This window comes from Ctenopharyngodon idella, chromosome 7 (genome assembly GCF_019924925.1).
Source record: "Ctenopharyngodon idella isolate HZGC_01 chromosome 7, HZGC01, whole genome shotgun sequence".
NCBI lineage: Eukaryota > Metazoa > Chordata > Actinopteri > Cypriniformes > Xenocyprididae > Ctenopharyngodon > Ctenopharyngodon idella.
The window spans coordinates 13,929,644-13,949,153 of NC_067226.1; the positions used below are offsets into that span (position 1 = coordinate 13,929,644).

The following is a 19,510-nucleotide window of genomic DNA, read 5'->3' on the forward strand; positions in this document are numbered from 1 at the left end:
GTGTGCAGTTGAATGACCATCAGTTTGTTCATGGCTCCTCCCTGGTGAAAGTAACAAGGTCTGACATATAAAACAAACCCTTCTAAACTTTTCTAAAGCTGACATTTCAGTTAACGAACCTCCAACTCACTGAGAATGAAAACAGAAGCGTTCATCTGTGTTCTGTGTGCCTGTTTGGTAACACTTGAAGCACGTAATAAGGTATGTAAAGATATTTCTCCTGTGCCATTAAATCAGACACTCCTGACTACAATTTTGCAGTTATTCAAAAAGTTAATATAGCGTATGTCCTATTTTCTGAGATGTACTGTATATTTAAAATGATTCAATGACGACTGATGATGAAAATAAATAGTCACTGATCAGTAAGATATTTGTTATGTGTATATATATATATATATATATATATATATATATATATATATATATATATATTCACAAATCAATATTGTTAGTACTAACTATTACTACTACAAATAATCCTTCCTGTCTTTTACACAGAGATCAGACGAGAACACGAAGGATTTGAACAAATTCACATTTTTATCATATGGCCCCGCAAAGACAACAAATGTAGGTGCCTTCAAAAACCTAAACTTAAAGAAAGCAATAGTAATACTTTGAATTTGCCTAAAATAAATTACAATAAGGTAGTTGTTTTGCAAAAAGATTGAGGCAGTTCTTTCCGTAATAGTAGACCTGCTGGTGAAGAAGTTAAAGGTACAAAACAAACAAACAAACAAAAAAATAGAGGAAAAAAGGTAGCTACACACACAAGGGAGAAACAGAGATATCAGGGAAAATGAAGAGAAGGGAAAAGAAAATGGAGGTGCAGTTCAATAGAGAACCCTTACAGTTTTTTGTTGCTAGGACACATTTCTCAATACTTAGGTCACTTTTTCAAAACTCTTGACGCAGTGATCACAACATCAGTCTATTTGAGCTAAACTGTGTGGATCATTTATCATTGCATTGGCACAAAATGCATTCAATGACAAAGTCTTTCAATTTACATGATTTTTTTTTTTTTTTTTTTTTTTTTTTCTCACTAGACAAACTCCACCAAAACTTTATGTAATTAAACTTTACCAATTTGCACATTTACATGTTCTTTTCAAAACTGTTAAACTTAACCCTCTAGGGTTCTTCATTTAGGAGTCACACTCAGGACCTTCACGGTCAAAAGTGACCGGACCCCTGAAATCAAATATTTTTTCCCCCCAGTAAAATCAATGTAATATATTTTTATTCAATAATATTTTTTCTTTTGAATTTTGAGAGAATTTTATGGTAATAATTAATATTTATGCAATAATTATGATCTATTTTTCCCCATTGAAAATAATACAAATTTTTTTATATATATATAATTTTCATGATTTTTCAATTAATGCTGTATTTCAGGTTAAAATAGAGACTAGGCCTTTAAAATCAATTTTTTTTTAAGTCAGATTGGTGCCAACTGGTGGGAGTAGTGAGCAATAATTTCATGCAATACCATAGTTAACCACTAGATTGATGTACAGCTCTCTATAGAAAGGCTTGTGAATTCCCTAGTTGTTTTTGCACATATTTTCTCCTTTTTTTTTTAGGTTGTTGATTTGAATATATATTTAGAGATTCTCAAAGACTACTTTTGTCAAGTTTTTTGTTTGTTTGTTTGGTTTAAATGGTAATTTGAAGTGCCAGTTTTACTTTATAATACAGTCAAACCTGAGCATTGCGTTAGAAAGAGAACAAATGGAAGCATTTTGTTACCCATTGTTTTAATTCTAATTTAATAAAAATGCAATTCATTCATCATAACATTTTTTATAAACCTTTTATAATAAACATTTTCATTAAATCTGTTTTTTGTACTATTCAATGAACAGTAACTCATCTTCAAAAGGCAGCAGCAATTATGAACAAAAAACTAAAATAACAGCAAAAGTATAATAATTATAAAACAGTAAATGGAAAATAGAAAAATTAAAAATTAAAAATAAGTGTTTTAAATATCATCCTAACTATATTTACATATTATCTGCATATTTACATACTAACTGTAATTAGCGTTTGAGTGCACACTGAGTGTCTCTTGCAAATTGGATGATTGCACTTTGTGCAAATGATGCTTGTTTTCACATCTCACGCTGTGATTGGTGTTTTGTTTATATAAACATTTTTATATTGTTTTGTGTGTGTGTGTGTGTGTGTGTGTGTGAAAGAGAGAGAGTGTGTGTGAGTGTTCAAGAGAGAGACAAAGTTCTCAATGTTCTCTGTTACAGTCTTACCAGTCTCACATCTCTCTCTCTCTCTCTCTCTCTCTCTCTCTCTCTCTCTCTCTCTCTCTCTGTGTGTGTATGTGTTTACATGTGTTCAAGAGAGAGACAGTGTGTGGCTTTTGCATTTTGGACCCAATGTCTCCCCTTTATTTGATCCATTGATTTCATTTCACATATTCTCAATTTTCTCTGTTTCAGTGTCACATTACTCTATGTGTGTGTGTGTGTGTGTGTGTGTGTGTGTGTGTGTGTGTGTGTGCTCGCGCGCACGTGCCTGTGTGTTCAAGAGAGAAACACAGTGTGAGACTTTTGCATTTTGGATCCAATGTCTCCCCATTTTTTTGATTCATTGATTTTATTCCACATATTCTCAATTTTCCCTGTTACAGTCTCATATTTCTCTCTCTCTCTCTCTCTCTCTCTCTCTCTGTGTGTGTGTGTGTGTCTATTTTGCAATCTTGATGGCTTACAGTCTCATGCTTTCATTGCTGTGTGCTTTTTTTCTTACTTTGTGGTTAAATAATTGATTTTATTTCACACATTTTCCAAAATTAGCTTTTACAGTGACACACGTTCATTTGTGTGTGTGTATGTTTATGTGTGTATAAGTGTGTGTGTGTGTGAGTGTGTTTTTCTGTTTTGCACTCTTGATGTTTTAGAGATTCACCCCTTCACTGTTGTATACTTTTTTTTAGGCATCGTGGCTGATTTGTAGATTGTACGCACAAAAAAAATCTCTGTATTTTCGTATTTTTGCCAATTTCCCATTCATTTCCTATGGCGGTCACTTTTGACCGCGAAGACCCTGAGTGTGACTATTTTTTTTACGACCACTTAGCCTTGTCAAATCCTGTCCCCAATTTTTTTGTGTGTTCATATACCAAGTACCATAAAAGTCACAAAGTTTCGTACCATTCCGATGAAGCTACGATTTTTAAAAACATTTTATTGTAAAACTTTTCGGTCAGAAGTGACCGAAGAACCCTAAGTTCAAAATCTAGCACAATAGGGGGTGTCACGTGGCTCTGGCGAAGATCGCTTGTTGATCGATTTGCTCTGACTACCCGCACACAAAAAAAGTTATAATACCCCTGTAAACTTAACTAACTCCGATCAAAACTAACAATTTGAGCATGTCCAAACATCTTTCTGCAAAACAGTGTGACATTTTCACCAGAGCACGAAAAACAGGAACAGAAAAACTGAAATCTCAGGCTGATTCTGACCTGGCTCCCACGGCGGACACATCGGATGTGTTAGCTGAGCTAAAAACGCTGAGAACGGAGCTTGGAACCAAATTGGACGGCATTGAAAAACGATTAAGTGAAGTTTCATCGTCCGTTAAGACATTAGAGAACAACTTGACAGAAATTAAAACTGCGGTAATGTCCAACGAAAAAAGAATCAATGACGTGGAAGACCACATTGTGGTGGCGGAAAGCCTACTGGATACAGCTGACTCTTTCATCACCTCGGCATCTAAACGCTTGAATCTTCTGGAGGCAAAGGTTGAAGACTTAGAAAACCGCAGCAGGAGAAAGAATCTCCCACTGTTCGTCCTCCGTGAAGGTGCAGAAGGCTCAAGGCCGCTCATGGACTTTATTAAAGACATGTTGCCTCGGTGGACGGACACAACACCTGACACACCGTTCTCTCTGGAGCGGGTTCACAGAACACTAGCCCCAGCCAAACCTAACCAACACAGACCCGTTCTCATCCGCTTTCTTAAATTTCAGGAAAAAGAACTGGTGTTTGGGTCAACGAGACGGAGAGAAATCACCTACGATGGAACAAGGCTATATTTCTCCGAGGACTTCTCAGCTGAAGCTATGCGACAGCGCCGGGAGTTTAACAATGTCAAAAAACTGTTCGTTGTTAAAGGGATGTATCGCAGATTCCTCGTCCAACCCTGTAAATTAAGGGAATTTGGCCTTTGCGTTTCCTCATGTTTATACTCCTGTGGAACAGGAAGTCAAGGCTGGACAATTTCATGCTCCTATTCACCCTGGTGTGCTAAAAAATGTAAATATGAATGGGAATATACTTCAGAGATATTTTACTCATAAGAATTTCTAGGGGTGCCAATAATTGTGGGCAACGTGTTTTGGAGAAAAACATTTAGTTTTTCTTGATTGCTTAAACACTATAACCAGGCTTTTGAACTAAAATTTCAAAACCATAACGCCATTTATTAAAAAGCACACCCATTTCTCTAAACTATAAACACTATTCCCCTGTTTTGACACATGAATCAGATTTGTTGAACTGTCACTGCAAAACTCTACACACAAATCCCTTAATTTCTCATTGCCTACACCAGCGGTTCCCAAACTTTTTTTCCTGCGCACCCCCTTCTATGTCCCAACCGGGTTGGCGCACCCCCAATCCCCACTTCAAAAAAAGAAACGCAACAAAGCTTTGTTTAATCGCCATATAAAGACTCATGTTTAATCTTGCGCAAATAACCAGAACACGCATGACAATAACAACATCAACAAAGTTTCCTTCCTTCCTCTTCGGTTTCCTCCGGCGCATCTTCTGACTCCCGCTCATTTTCTTTCTCTATTCTCTCCGTCTCTGTTGCCTCCAAATCCTCACTCTCTCTTGGTCCCTCTCCTCCTTCGTGACTAACAACTTTATCATAAGACGTCCCACTTGACAGTTTCCCTGATTTCAGCCAGTTAAGCATATTTATAATATATATATGGAATGAATGAAGCGAGTTGGCACGCATATAGCCTAGCCTGCAGTGCATAAAAGAAGAGCAGTGCGTAGAAGAAGACAGTAGCTGTCTTCTTCTATCAAAAACTAATAAATTATAGTTTTTTATTTAAAATAAAAGCGATTACAAAGGAAATGTTTACTGTTCATGTTTTTTTATTGTATGGAAAAATCCCACTTAAAAAAAACAGCCATTACATTTTTCCTCTCGCGCACCCCCTGGTGGCAGCTCGCGTACCACACTTTGGGAATCCCTGGCCTACACCATGTTGTCATTCAGAAAGCACTAGCATTCAATATTGTTCACTCAAGTCAGCATAACTTGAGCTCAGTTAGCACACAGTTACCCACGTGGAAACGCTAAGAGTCAAAATTTATCACACCAATCAGAACCTTCAATAGCCCAAGTCAGTTCATTCAGTTTTGGAACAATGGATCCAGAGAGACGTGATTGAAAAGGTCGAGGACACCAGAGAGAAGGAGGAGGAGGAAGAGGATGAGCAAGAGCGGTAAAGAGTGGAGGAAGAGGTGAAGGAGCAGGAAGAGGAGGAGGACGAGGATGAGGTGCAAGGAGACAAGGAGTCTCAGATGAAATTCGTGCCACTAGTTGAACATGTCCTTGTCCATGGTATGACTATGAGGGAGGCTGGGCAATGAGTTTAGCCAAACTTCAGTTGCTTCACCGTCGCCTCGATCATAAGAACCTTCAGGGAGGAAAACAGGTAGGTCTACCTCAATGTACTCTACTGTAACTTTTGAGTGCTGTATTCTGTTATAACACATGCATCAAATTGCCTTACATACAGATAGAGTTTCTGTCAGCTTCCCTTTTGTAAAAAGGATGTTACAGTTACAGTAATCAGTACTTCTATTTTTGTAGGACACAGAGACGATGGAATGGAAGAAGCCCGACTAGACATTTCAGTTGATGCGTGCCAGGGGTGGATCAGGCATGCAAAAAGATTTTTTTGTTGTTGTTGTTTGGTGTATTGTACTGTACATTACATTAAGGAATAAAAAATTTGCAAATGTATACACAAGTGTTCATCATGTGAAAAGTTCCTTGAGGGGGAGAACCACAAGAAACGCAACTTATTACTGGTTTTTGTTTTTGTTTTTTGTAGTATTGTTTTGAATTTATCTCACCAATGTGTTGTAGTGTGTGTTTTTGAGGGCTTGTGTGTGATGTCTGAGGGCAAAGTTTGTTTTTTCAGCAAGAGTGAATGGTTTTGAGTGTAGAGCTTCATTTTGACCTCAAAATAGGATGTTTGGGGAATTGGGTGAGACGTTATGGATTTGTGTTTACTGTTTTGAGAATATGAGACATAGTTTCAAGAAATGTGTTTAAGCATTCAAGAAAAACTGTATTTCATAATGTGAGTTTCCCTATATATATATATATATATATATATGTATGTATATATATTCACATGTTCACAAATCAATATTATTAGTACTATTACTACTACTAATAATCCTGCCTTATTTTTACACAGACACCAAAGATTTTTAACCCTTTTACATTTTTATCACATGGACCCACAAAGACAACAGAGGTAGGTGCCTTCAAGAGCCTAAACTTAAAGCAAGCAAAAGCACTTTTGTGTCCAAGACCAAGTATTAATAAATGTAGTGTGAAATGACGAAAGAATGTAGGCCTACATTCCCAAAAATATTAATTAATTTTGTATTATTATGATGGAGACATATCTTTTAACGTTCTACATGCAAGAACAGATGCTGTTTAAAAAAATAAACCACATTTCTTGCCTCATTCATATCCACAGCAAGGCCCTGAAGCAAACCCTGTTAATGGAAGTATATATGGGCAGGTAAGTGTCATTATGCTTTAAACAGACATATATTTGAGGCCACAATTACTATCATACTATAAATCTCACCTCTTGTAGGACATATAATGCTATAAAGGCTTTCAGAGTAAATGTCAATACTTTTTCATACTTTTAATGTATGTCCTGCTTTCCATCCATAACAGATGACTAACCACACATCGTTTAATAAAACTGAAGTAAGTATTTTGGAGAGGATCATTTGGCCAAATCTTGCAGAGGTACCCTTCATTGCCTTCATTTTGCATGATTGAAAAAATTGTGGATTACTCATAAATCTATCCTGTACACTTTACAGTTTTGTATCGGTCTCAGTCTTGGGATATGAAGTTCTTCTTAAATCCAGTTATTTTCCTTAGCAACATTTCTTTCTGATCAACTTAGGTAGACTTTTGACTCCGTCAACATTTACTCACACTCATGTCATTCCCAACCCATATGCTGTTATTTTTTTACATGGAACATAAAAGGAGATTGTTTGAAGGCTATATTGACATAGCCGCATACTGGAAAAAATAACAACATATGAGTTTGGAATGACTTGAGTAAACGGTTACAAAAGGCTAACTATTACTTTAAATATGATTACACGTGTGAAATATGATGTTTCCAGTGCTACATGTTTTAATTAGCCCTCTTGTGTGCAACCTTTGGTAAAATAAACAAGCATTTTTTTAACATGTCAAGGAAGACTCAGTCTGTCAGCCCAGATGGAGTCATGAGGCCTTGGGGTTTTGTTATTTTAAAGCAGTTAATGTTAAATGCAGTAATTGTGGAATTACTCTGGAATGAGTCATTTGTGTAAAGACGTGTTTATAAAAAACCATATAGTGAGTGTTTCACATTTTTCTTTCACCAGGACGAATGGCTACAAGACAACACACAAAACTAAGACATAGCTCAAGGGTTAAAAAAAAGACAAGTTACTTAAATGGTATGTTATGTTTCATAATAACTAATGTACACTATATTGCCAGATGTATTGGGACACCCCTCCAAATCATTGAATTCAGGTGTTCCAATCACTTCCATGGCCACAGGTGTATAAAATCAAGCACTTAGGCATGCAGACTGATTCTACAAACATTTGTGACAGAATGGGTCACTCTCAGGAGCTCAGTGAATTCAAACGTGGTACCGTAATAGGTTGCCACCTGTGCAATAAATCCATTTGTGAAATTTCCTCACTACTAAATATTCCACGGTCAACTGTTAGTGGTATCATAACAAAGTGGAAGCAATTGGGAACAACAGCAACTCAGCCACGAAGTGGTAGGCCACGTAAAATCACAGAGCGGGGTCAGCGCATGCTGAGGTGCACAGTGCGCAGAAGTCGCCAACTTTCTGAAGAGTCAATAGCTACAGACCTCCAAACTTTGTGTGGCCTTCAGATTAGCTCAAGAACAGTGCGTAGAGAGCTTCATGAAATTGGTTTCCATGGCCGAGCAGCTGCATCCAAGCCTTACATCACCAAGTGCAATGCAAAGCGTCGGATGCAGTGGTGTAAAGCACGCCGCCACTGGACTCTAGAGCAGTGGAGACGTGTTCTCTGGAGTGACGAATCACGCTTCTCTGTCTGGCAATCCGATGTATGAGTCTGGGTTTGGCGGTTCCCAGGAGAACGGTACTTGCCTGACTGCATTGTGCCAAGTGTAAAGTTTGGTGGAGGGGGGATTGTGGTGTGGGGTTGTTTTTCAGGGGTTGGGCTTGGCCCCTTAGTTCCAGTGAAAGGAACTCTTAATGCTTCAGCATACCAAGACATTTTGGACAATTTCATGCTCCCAACTTTGTGGGAACAGTTTGGGGATGGCCCCTTCCTGTTCCAACATGACTGCGCACCAGTGCACAAAGCAAGGTCCATAAAGACATGGACGAGCGAGTTTGGTGTGGAGGAACTTGACTGGCCCTGCACAGAGTCCTGACCTCAACCCGATAGAACACCTTTGGGATGAATTAGAGCGGAGACTGCGAGCCAGGCCTTCTCGCCAACATCACTGCCTGACCTCACAAATGCGCTTCTAGAAGAATGGTCAAAAATTCCCATAAACACACTCCTAAACCTTGTAGAAAGCCTTCCCAGAAGAGTTGAGTCTGTTATAGCTGCAAAGGGTGGGCCAACTCCATATTAAACCCTACGGATTAAGAATGGGATGTCATTAAAGTTCATGTGCACGTAAAGGCCGGCGTCCCAAAACTTTTGGCAATATAGTGTATTATGTAATACATTAAAATGCATTGATTTTTGAAAGTTATTTGTGAAAAGTTGTTTTAAAACTGTTCAACTCTTTTTCTCCTCAGATAAGTGATGAAAACTGGAAAACAACCTGTTAAACAGTCAACCCCGATGAGATGACACTCTAATGTTTGTTAAATAAATTACCATTGTATTATAGAATATCAAAAATGCAACAACACATGAAAAAAGATGAACTCACAATTTTTTTATAAAAGAAAGAACATATATAAACAACCTTGTCCCGCAGGTACAAGAAAATATACCTGTGTAAATGTACAAGAAAAAAGAAATTCAACTCATAACCGTAAAGACTGCAATACATGTTGAATGATAAAACATTGAGTGTAAGCTATTATTATAGTACAGTATAAATGGTTTAATTAAATAGCATTTTTTTTAGCATATGTATGCTTATCAAATGTATAATTTTCATTATTTGGTGATAATGTCAAAAATAATTTAATTAAACTGTCCACGGAGTAAGTTATTCCAGGGTTGATAAAACTGATATTTTGATCAAACTCTGTTAATCTACTTTTATTTGTTCTTGAATAACATAATCTGAAAAATACAGCCAACAAGACTACAAAACTACCAATGTGAAATGCCAAAAGAATCTGATTTATAATCTCTCAGTTAGAGATTTAGACCCTAAGGCTAGATGTTAGAGAAATCACAAAACCAATAGCCTGTTGATAAATTAATTTTACAGCATATTCAATATATGCCTATTGCTTCTCACATTCCTGTGTTTGTATTTTTTGTCAAATTAATTGATATATTGTCCAAAATTATATTCCATATATGATTAGTCGAAAAAGGATTTGCACCTGTATGCTCTGTACAGTCATGGTTAAGATGGGATAACCAGACCAATCCAGCAGATATATTTCAGGGATTAATTTAACATGCCCCTAATCTAATTTGACCTGAGACAGAGGAGACTAACAATTGCCTGACTAGTCCATGAATACATTTTTATATTTATATATATTATTTATGTTTATTTAACTTTATTAGGATAAAAATTTTAGATTTTATATATTACAGTTAATGTTTTGTAGGATTGTGACAAATAAGCGATGTGTTGGTTGACCGCTGCAAGAACTGCAGCAAACACTAGACCACAACCTGCCCCTCAGGCCCTGCATGGCCTGTCATTCAGGCACACACACACAGAAAGAGAAAGGAGAGAGAAGAAAGAGAGAGTGATAGGAGAAATAGAGGGGGCTCCTGGAAGAGGTAGTGACGTATTCCCAGGCCACAGAATCTCCGCACCTCTCAGCAGCATATAATGAGCTTAACCACACGGCCTCAGTGCAAAGGGGTCAATCACTCGGATTATCACACTCGACTTTGACATCACAATCCTCCGCGCCTCTCTGTTTTTTCTATTCTTTTTTGGATACCTGCAATTTTTATTTTACTTTCTAAGATTTTTATCCTTGTTGTATGACAACTGATATATTAAATTTTGGTCACAGGGTCAGACAGGAAAGTGAGCTCAAATATGGACTGTAGTTTACTCCAGCTAAAACGAAGGGTGTATAAGCGTTGTTGACTCTGAAGGCAGACGCTAACTTTTGGAACAAGTATTCACCCTTGTTACCTTAGAAAACAACCCAATGCCACTGTCCAACAACAAGGTCGCTGATGATGGAACTTCAGCACAGCCACTGCAAGAGGGAAAAGCAATGGTGGACTCCCTAATCAAGGTGAGTTGATATTAAATGATTCAGTAACTGATTATAATCATTCCTCTAAACAATTTTTCATATTTTTCCAAATAAATGTTCTATAGTGTTAGAATAAGGAATGAGAGGAGTACATCAATTAGATAATAAAAATATCGACAATCAGTTGTGGTTTATTTTCCATCATTTGTTTGTTGACGTGATGACAAACTTATCGAGGTTCAGATTGAAGATGTCGAAGCATGTGCATGTCCTCATTTCTCCTTTTCAGGCTGAACATGAAAGCATCTTATGATGGTGTGTTCCTCAAGCCTTAGGGTGAAAAAGCACTATCTGGGAGTAGGGATGATCCACGCTCCACTGCTTGATTATCTTCAGTATGAGCCAGTGGAGGCATGTGTCAATACTCTAGCACAGCAAAATTACGTTTTCTTTACTCTGTTCTGTTTTCAACAATGGTAGCAGCTTTTGTTCATCTACTTACTTTAAGAATGAATACATAAAGGAAATCTAATGCTCCCTTCAGATATACAGATAATACATCTTAAAGATGATCACATTTTAACTGATCAAATCATTTTATAAATTTTTTCCAAGTCCAAATGGCTATAGACAGCATGTACTAAAACAAGATCCCAAAAGTTTCCAAAGCTTATCCTGAAATAGCCGTCTTATGACAAGCAGATTATCAGTAATATTTGTCACTCATACTAATGCTTAATCTAGCTATAATGATGTTTGATAACCTGAACAATTGTCTAACCTTATAAAACCATCACAGCATCACAAGAACACAGGAAATAGGGTAACTTGGGGGGAAGTTACATTCTTTACTCTAACGATGAAGATCAAGATCAATGGAGATGTACTTATGAACTTATATCTAAATAAGTTTAGCATGTGTAGGATGATGATGCATTAGCCAGTGTTATTATAGGAAATAAATAAAAACATTTGTTGTAGCACAAAATGTCAAATATTAATAGAGGGGTAAGAAAATCAAATTGAATGATTTCACTGAATTAACATATGGGTTTTAATGAAAGCGAAGATGTCTGAAATGTACATCTAATTCATTATATATATTTTTTTTTTACTTCAAAATAAAAAATATAACTTACTCCACAAATCCAAAAATATTGATATGTCCACAAATCCCTCATTAACAAATAGACACAAAAAAAATCATCTTGCCCCAAGCAAGTCCTGATTTTGCAGAGTTCCTGGGTCAACATATTTTCCTGTCTGAAAATTTCATCCTAGCCATATCCCTCCCTGTTGATCCAGGAACATGTTGTACTTGGTGAAATCAGGTTCTGCTTATATATATTTGCAATAAATATAACATATTGAAAAGGTTAATTTGAATTGGATTTAAAAAACCAAACAAAGTTTCTTTCGAAAACTCCTATATATTACCTTTAATGCTGCTTCTAGAATTGTAAAAGTGTTTTTCCAACACAAGCAGTGTTGTTCGGTCTAAAACAAGGCCATCTGTCCAGTAAGCAACCTGCCATGTGCTCTACAGAACTTGGGATGTAACAGGCATTTATTGTGTCTGAACCTGGGTCAGTGAGGTATTGTATTAGTATTACAGATGTATGTATTGTATCATTAATAATAACTCATTCAGAGCAGGTTGGCTGATGTTACATACTTGATCTGTTATTCTGTATGAAATCAATTGTGCCATCAAACCTTTTCAGTTTTTTAAACCCAGTTATTTATTTTATATCTTCAGTGTATCAATAATAAAGATATATGCCAAGATATTGAAGAATGCTAAAGGTAGATTGTATTATTTCCAAAGGTTAAAGTTCAAAACATCATAGTTGATCTGATCTGACTCAGGTGGTGGCATGTTATCGGCACTTAGCCTCCTGTGTTGGCGGATGCATGGACAACTCCAGCCTACGACGTGATCTTCGGCAAACACGAGAGCGAGCCCAGACACTAGCGCTGTCCTGCCGAAACCACCTGACAGCTCGACTAAGGGATAAAACGTTACCAGAGACTGAAAGGAAGGAAACTGAGCTGCTGTGGGTAGCGTTCTCCTCATGTCTGGAGCTCCTACATGCAGACATGTGCAAGGTTTTCACCATGGTCAAGCACTTTTCCCTGGCCAATAACAGTACCATGGTGCAAACAGGCATACAGGGTAGGCATGTATAACTATAAGAAGATTCATAACAGATTACTAATTATTTAAGACTAGAGGAAAAGCAACTTCTGTGCGTTCCTTAAACATATGAAGTGTAACATGTATTTGCTTAAACAGGGGGGACAACAGAGGTGGCGGCACGGGCCTTGAGCCTGCCTGACCTGCAGGAGGCAGGCGACGGTACCCAGACGTCCAGCGTGGAGGGCCAGGAGCAGAGTCAGCTGGAGCAAGAGATCGCACAGGTGGACCGCACACTGGAAGACATGGAGCTGAAAGTCAATGTGCTGCGCTGGACTGTGGAGGCACTGGGTCCTCAGTACGCAGACCCTGTTAGCACTGACAGTGCCTCACTAGCACTGCTGTCCATCGATGAAGAGGCAGCTCAAGGCTTCTGCAGTCGTAGCCAGATGTTTGCGGCTATGATGCTGTGCGGTGTGGCGATCTTTGCAGTGGTGCTATCAGTGTGTGTGGTGCTCCTGGTCTGAAGTCTTAGCACTTGTTTTATGTAGGCTTTTTCTTTTTCATAGGTCTCTTTAGTTGTGATCAGCCAAACATCAACAGTTTGCACAGCACAATATTAAAAATGAAACTGTCTGTGTGTAGTACTTACAATTTGACAGTTCCTTACTGTTGATCTCAACAGAGCCTGTGAGTCCTTTTTTACATATCAAAAAACTTTGCCCTTAATTTTGGGTGTATGATCATTTATAGCAAAAGAAAGCACGGTGAATTAATTTGGGAAATTTGGGCAAGCAGTAAAATCTGATTTTATATGTAATTTCAGGAGGTAGCCTTCTGTTTTGAGAGGTTTTGGTGTGAGTAAACACAAGTCTTGTTTACTGCAGCTCAAGTCCTGGGTGGTTCATTGGCTGGTTCATCATGCCATACCTTCAGAACCTTATTCATCTGTTTTAGTTTTTGACTATAATACAGTATCAACACTGACACAACACCTAATCCTAATCACTAAAAGAAACTGGCTTTAATATGTTATGCACATATCTTTATCTTTGTGTAGAATTTAATTATTGATTTAGTTCTAATCAAATTTCTAGAAACCTGTTACACCAGCCAGAAACAATAGAACTGTTTGTTTTAAAATGTTAGGCAGAGTATGACTGGTAGTACTCAGTCATTAATTATAAACAAGTAGGGGTTAATCAATATAAAATAAAGGTAACTTACTAGTTTACAGAAAAGGACTGAAATATTGTAATTACCTCAAACTGAAGGTCATTTTTTTTCATAGACATTTGAAATGTTAAGAATGTTGAAAATCCTTTTGTTTTCCTTCATGCATTGTAATATGTCTTCACTTTCAAGTATCTCACAAATATTATATTTTCTAAAAATAATAATAACAATAATAATAAATTACATTTTTAAAATTGAATGTTAGTTCCAGTTGTCAGATCTGTCAGGCACCATCAGACTCAGTCTGATATTAAAAGTCAGTCTCTACTGTTTCTCTCTCACATTTTCCATGTTTATTGCTAGAAAATTGTAAAATCATAAGATATCAGGGGGTTAAACTGTAGTGTCCCAAATTTTGGTAAAAGTGCTGCAATAATTGCAAGTGGAGCCCTTAATAATGAATAGAGATACGATATTTATATTTTGTCTCCTGAGTAAACATTTTCTGGTTGATAAGCACCTCTCTTCGCTTACCATTTGTAATAAAAATAGTTAATTTTTAATTATTTCAAGCACTATTTTGTATTTGGGAAATGCCTGTAGACAATTTAGATAAACGTTATGACGTGCTTACGTACAGATGTATAGTTCGTGAACAGAACGTGCTTACGCTTTGTATTAAAACCAAACCAGCATGTGTACGTGAAACGTCGTTGTTTACGCACTCAGTTTACAGGAAGCTTGACAGAGGTTGTAGGATTTGTCAAACAGATAGGAGGAAAGTTTGGAAACCTTTAAACCTTTACGTTTCTTATTGCAGTAAAAAAATTAATAAACAATGTCTTACGGATCCCGTTACATATAATTCTTCTGAATTATTTCAGGAACTTAATAAGTTTTGTTCAATGTTAGAAGACGAATACAGAGGAGAAAAGCAAGATCATGCGGTCAAAGCAGGTCCCGCGCCGCAACGATCGCACAACATTGTAAAGTTTTCTACGGATTTAATACAAAAAACTAGGCGTCAAAGTGCTTGTTTTCAGGCTTCCGCAGAATGTGTTCTCCACAAAGCAGACATCTGATCTCTGTGATCAGAAGTGGATTTAGCAGGTCTGTCTCGGGGTCTCTTCTGCTGTTGAGAGGTTCGTATGTACTCAATGTTTGTACTGTAAGTGATACACACCACACACGTCTGAGTTTGCAGAATGTTTACTGCTGTTGATAATGACCAGTTTTCTATGATTGCATATTCTACACACTAATTGTCCCCAGTTGTCTTTGTTTCAGAGTTGAGCACCTCTGTCAGAACTCTACAGTATGACCTGAAAAAATCAGACATTTCTAAGTCTGGCAGTAGAAAGTTATTCTTTGACACTCATGCAATGGTCCAACTGCTTGAGGAAAGCGGTAAGGTTTATTTTCCATGTTTCTAAAATGTTTTGGCTAAGTTCAAGTCAGTGATTCATCAAAATGCTCTGTGTCCTTACAGGTTTCATGACCCAGCAGGCAGAGGTCATTGTCAATATGATGGTGAACATCACAAATTCAAACATGGACGTTATGTACTGTGACATGGCTACCAAGACACAGCAGGTGAGATTTTTATTGTCTTTCCATGCTGTTGTGATTCTTTGACTGATCCCATGACCTGTGACTATCACTTATTGATTTAGCTCATGTGAGGTGGAACTTTGTGTATTCAACTTCTGATGAGGCTTAAGTGACTGTTTAGTGATTGATTCATGGCAGACGTTGGCAAACAATTACCAAAGTTGATTATGACATTATGTTTTTAATACACACACACACACACACGCACACACACACACAAAACTTACATTGGCTGCCTGTTGTTGTCTATACAACTTCCTTCATAGCAGAGCACAGGTCGAACAGGTCAGTTATTCTTAATGACTGTTTTTGTTTTACAGGAAATCATGTTACAGAAAGTCATGTCTCATATCACTGCCGTGAAAAAGGACATGATCATTCTTGAGAAGAGTGAATTCTCTGCATTATTGGCAGAGAATGAGGTGAGATCTCTGATCATTGGTGTTGTGTTATCTATTATCATCATCACCCACTTGATTTGTATACTTAAATTATTTTTCTGTATTCAATGCGAATATTCACTGTCAATCAAAAGTTTGGGGTCAGTAAGATTTTCAGTGTTTTTGAAAGAAGTCTCTTATCAAGTCTGCATTTATTTGATCAAAAATACAGTAAAAACAGCAATGTGAAATATTATTACAATCAATGTTTCTATTTGAATATATTTTAAAATCTAATTCATAACTGTGATGACAAAGCTGAATTTTCAGCATCATTACTCCAGTCTTCAGTGTCACATGATCCTTCAGAAATCATTCTAATATGCTGATTTGCTGCTCAAGAAACATTTCTTATTATCAGTGTTGAAAACGGTTGTGCTGCTTCATATTTTTGTGTAAATCCTGATACATTGTTTTCAGGATTCTTTGCTGAATAGAAATTTCCAAAGAACAGCATTTATTTTAAATAGAAATCTTATAAATGTCTTTTTTGTTCAGTTTCGTCTGTCCTTGCTGAATAAAAATATTAATTCAAAGAAAATCTTACTGATCCTAAACTTTTGAATGTTCGTGTATATAAATAAATATAAATATTTCCTTCTGCCGTCTATATGTATTATCTTGGTAAATTCAAATAAATAATGCAACATAGTAGCTGTGATGCTGTTTTTTGTTTTTAAAAAAAAAGGTCATTACTTGGTTTGCCTTAAATTGCCTTGAATCCCTCAATATACTTCTTAACAGTTTGGTACATTCACCAAATAAAGAAGTATTATGTACTGTATGTTATTTCTTTTACAGAAAATCAAGGTTGAGCTTTCACAGCTAAAGTTACAACTCACTGTAAGTTAATGGAAAAACAACTTTTTGATGAAAAATAAAGGTTTTACTTTGCTATTCAGACCTTAAATACACAGCCTCTGAACATACATATTTACTGGGTACTCTAGTTATTATAATTTTACATTTTGTTTTTGTGCTGCAGGATGTGATAAACAAAAGGCGCGCAGATGCCATGTTGGATTTGAACATAGAGAAAAGCCGTGTGAAGGAGATGGTAAGTACAGCAAGATCAAAGACTCACTAGAAAAACAGCAGAGATTTGTTAGTTATTTGAGTTGTGTCGTTTGGAGCTGGCAGTTACATATGCTTTAACTGAGATGTGTTTGCTCTTGGTCCAGACGGCAGACTTTGACAGAAAACTTATTGGGACCAGTAATGAATTGATGGAAATGGTGAGAAGTACGAGCATTTAGGACAATCATGTCCTCTTGATTTTTTTCTATGAAACTTTTTTGAAACATTTTATGAAACTGGAGCTTCTTTCTTAGCATTCTGAGCAGGATCGGCATATGACACAGACCAACATGAAAATAGACACAGAAGTAGCTGGCCTGAAGACTATGCTGGAGGCGCATAAACTAGATACTATCAAATATCTTGCAGGTAAAATTATCAAGATCACACATTTGCAATGTGAAAACAATTTTAAAAAGTTGTACTTTTTTCAGAGTTTGCAGGCCTCAAGTTCGGTTTTTCTTTTTCACAAGTCTGGAATGAGGCTGAAAATGATTGTTGAGCTTAATTATTTTATGAAGGCCCAAAAAGAGGCTGAACTAATTCTAAACATAGTTGATTAGTACATTTAAAATCAAGTACTTGAAAAGGAGTACTTTTTTACTGAAATAATATTTTATTAGAATATCTGTACTTTTACTCAAGTACTTGATTACTTTGTCCAAGGTCTTGCCGTACACACAGCTGCAGAATGTCCTTGTTCCATTAATCATATGATAAAGAGGTTGAAATTATTTTTTTTTCTGACACATTCAAATAACAGGCCAGTGTGAGACTGTTTCAGTATTTTTATTCATGATTTATTTTTGTAATTCTTCTAGGTTCAGTATTCACGTGTCTCACAGTAGTACTTGGATTCTATCGGATATGGATGTGAACATCAGGAGACATTGTTCTTCCTGAAAAAAAAAAAAAAACCTCATCTCATCATCCTTTGGTCACAAGAAGAGCTGTGATATTCATAGAAATCCTCTAGGAGCAAATGTCTATTCCTGCTTTATTAAGATTTCAAGTTCTATTAGGAAAATAAATCATATTTACATATCTACATCCACAGTGTCAATGTCAACTTTATTTATATACCACCAGTAAAAACAACAATTGTTTACCAGGGTGCTGTACACTATATCAAATACCATTTAACACCGTATACAACATACAATACTACACAAAACAAACCAGACACTGCACAAATCAGCTACAATTAAAAGCCAAAGAAAAAAGATTTTTTTTTAGTTTTGTTTTAAAATCATGCAGTGTAGAGGCAGTTTTAAAAAACAACAACAAAAAAAAAAAAAAAAAAAAAAAAACAGGTTGTTCCAAAGTTTCAGTGCAGCAATTGCAAAAGCACAATCTCCTTTCAATTTCTGTCTAGCCCGAGGAACATTTAACAGTCTTTGGTTGGATGACCTAAGAGACATTCTTGGATTGTGAAAAGATAATAAATAGGAAATAACAAACATATGAGGGTGAGTAATTAATGACAGAATTTTCATTTTTGGGTGAACTAACCCTTTAACACCAATGTCAACATCTGAATGAAGCCCAAAACAGTGGGCCCTTTTCACATTTCCGGGGTTTTCAGAAGCGGAAGTTGTCATAGTTGGGTAAACCATATAAATAGCAGTGAAGGGGAAACCAAATATAATTTTTAATTGCTCCAATATCAAAAGAAAAAATCTGTAAGAGTTTCCACAACTTTCCAAAAGAGGGAAAAATATAAAAAGATTGATTACATTGGTCAGAAGAGAGAAAGAAGTCTAATTTGCCCCCACTCCCTCAGCCATTGTATCAGAAACACCCTCATAGCAGCTTTAATTCATTTATTGTCATTTAGGCATAGACATCCTCCAGTCTCAGGAGACCATGGATCACGCCGCTGATGTTGTAACTGTGGAAACGCGTCATCATAGTCTGAAAAAGGTCCATACAGTGCAAAAATAAGGTGTGAAGTACATTATAATACATATCAGTGTTTCACATGACTAAATTCACATACAATTTAAAATTTGCAGCCGTTTTTAAAAAAACAAACAGCTATTAACTTTGCGTTCATTTATGTTGTGCATTGTTTTATGTGTGATGAAATGACAAAGTTCTGAGAAACAGCTGCATGATGTCAAAGGCCTTGGGTTATTCTGGCAATGGTTTAAGGAACAAAGTACAAGACCTGACATTTGTCATACTTTTGAATGCAGCAGTACAGCAGATTGTTGCCAGAATGAAAAAAAAAACAAAAAACAACAACAACCAACCAACCAAAAAATACTTGAGTTTACATAGCTCACGTGACTAAAATGATTTCATGTTAAAAGCATG

General features: G+C 36.6%; 2 protein-coding genes across 8 annotated transcripts; both read left to right on the forward strand.

Annotated features, from left to right (window-relative positions):
* The first annotated feature begins 48 nt into the window (after positions 1–48).
* Positions 49–13,773, forward strand: rgs9bp (regulator of G protein signaling 9 binding protein). 6 transcript variants are annotated; one of them, XM_051899273.1, is made up of 9 exons: positions 49–201; positions 502–573; positions 6,485–6,544; positions 6,776–6,820; positions 6,985–7,059; positions 7,698–7,772; positions 9,137–10,789; positions 12,620–12,926; positions 13,047–13,773. In XM_051899273.1, exons 7-9 carry the CDS (start codon positions 10,700–10,702, stop codon positions 13,412–13,414), a joined length of 765 nt encoding a protein of 254 aa, XP_051755233.1. In that variant the 5' UTR covers positions 49–201; positions 502–573; positions 6,485–6,544; positions 6,776–6,820; positions 6,985–7,059; positions 7,698–7,772; positions 9,137–10,699; the 3' UTR covers positions 13,415–13,773. The 6 variants fall into 6 exon arrangements, with proteins under 6 accessions (XP_051755233.1, XP_051755231.1, XP_051755234.1 ...); XM_051899271.1 differs by having other exon boundaries at positions 6,985–7,017; XM_051899274.1 differs by lacking the exon at positions 502–573 and having other exon boundaries at positions 53–201.
* Positions 13,774–14,762: 989 nt separating this feature from the next.
* mcur1 (mitochondrial calcium uniporter regulator 1) lies at positions 14,763–18,241 on the forward strand. 2 transcript variants are annotated; one of them, XM_051899269.1, is made up of 9 exons: positions 14,763–15,205; positions 15,336–15,470; positions 15,553–15,656; positions 15,995–16,096; positions 16,916–16,957; positions 17,100–17,171; positions 17,296–17,349; positions 17,446–17,560; positions 18,013–18,241. In XM_051899269.1, exons 1-9 carry the CDS (start codon positions 15,118–15,120, stop codon positions 18,066–18,068), a joined length of 768 nt encoding a protein of 255 aa, XP_051755229.1. In that variant the 5' UTR covers positions 14,763–15,117; the 3' UTR covers positions 18,069–18,241. The 2 variants fall into 2 exon arrangements, with proteins under 2 accessions (XP_051755229.1, XP_051755228.1); XM_051899268.1 differs by lacking the exon at positions 18,013–18,241 and adding an exon at positions 17,858–17,979 and having other exon boundaries at positions 15,351–15,470.
* Positions 18,242–19,510: the final 1,269 nt, after the last annotated feature.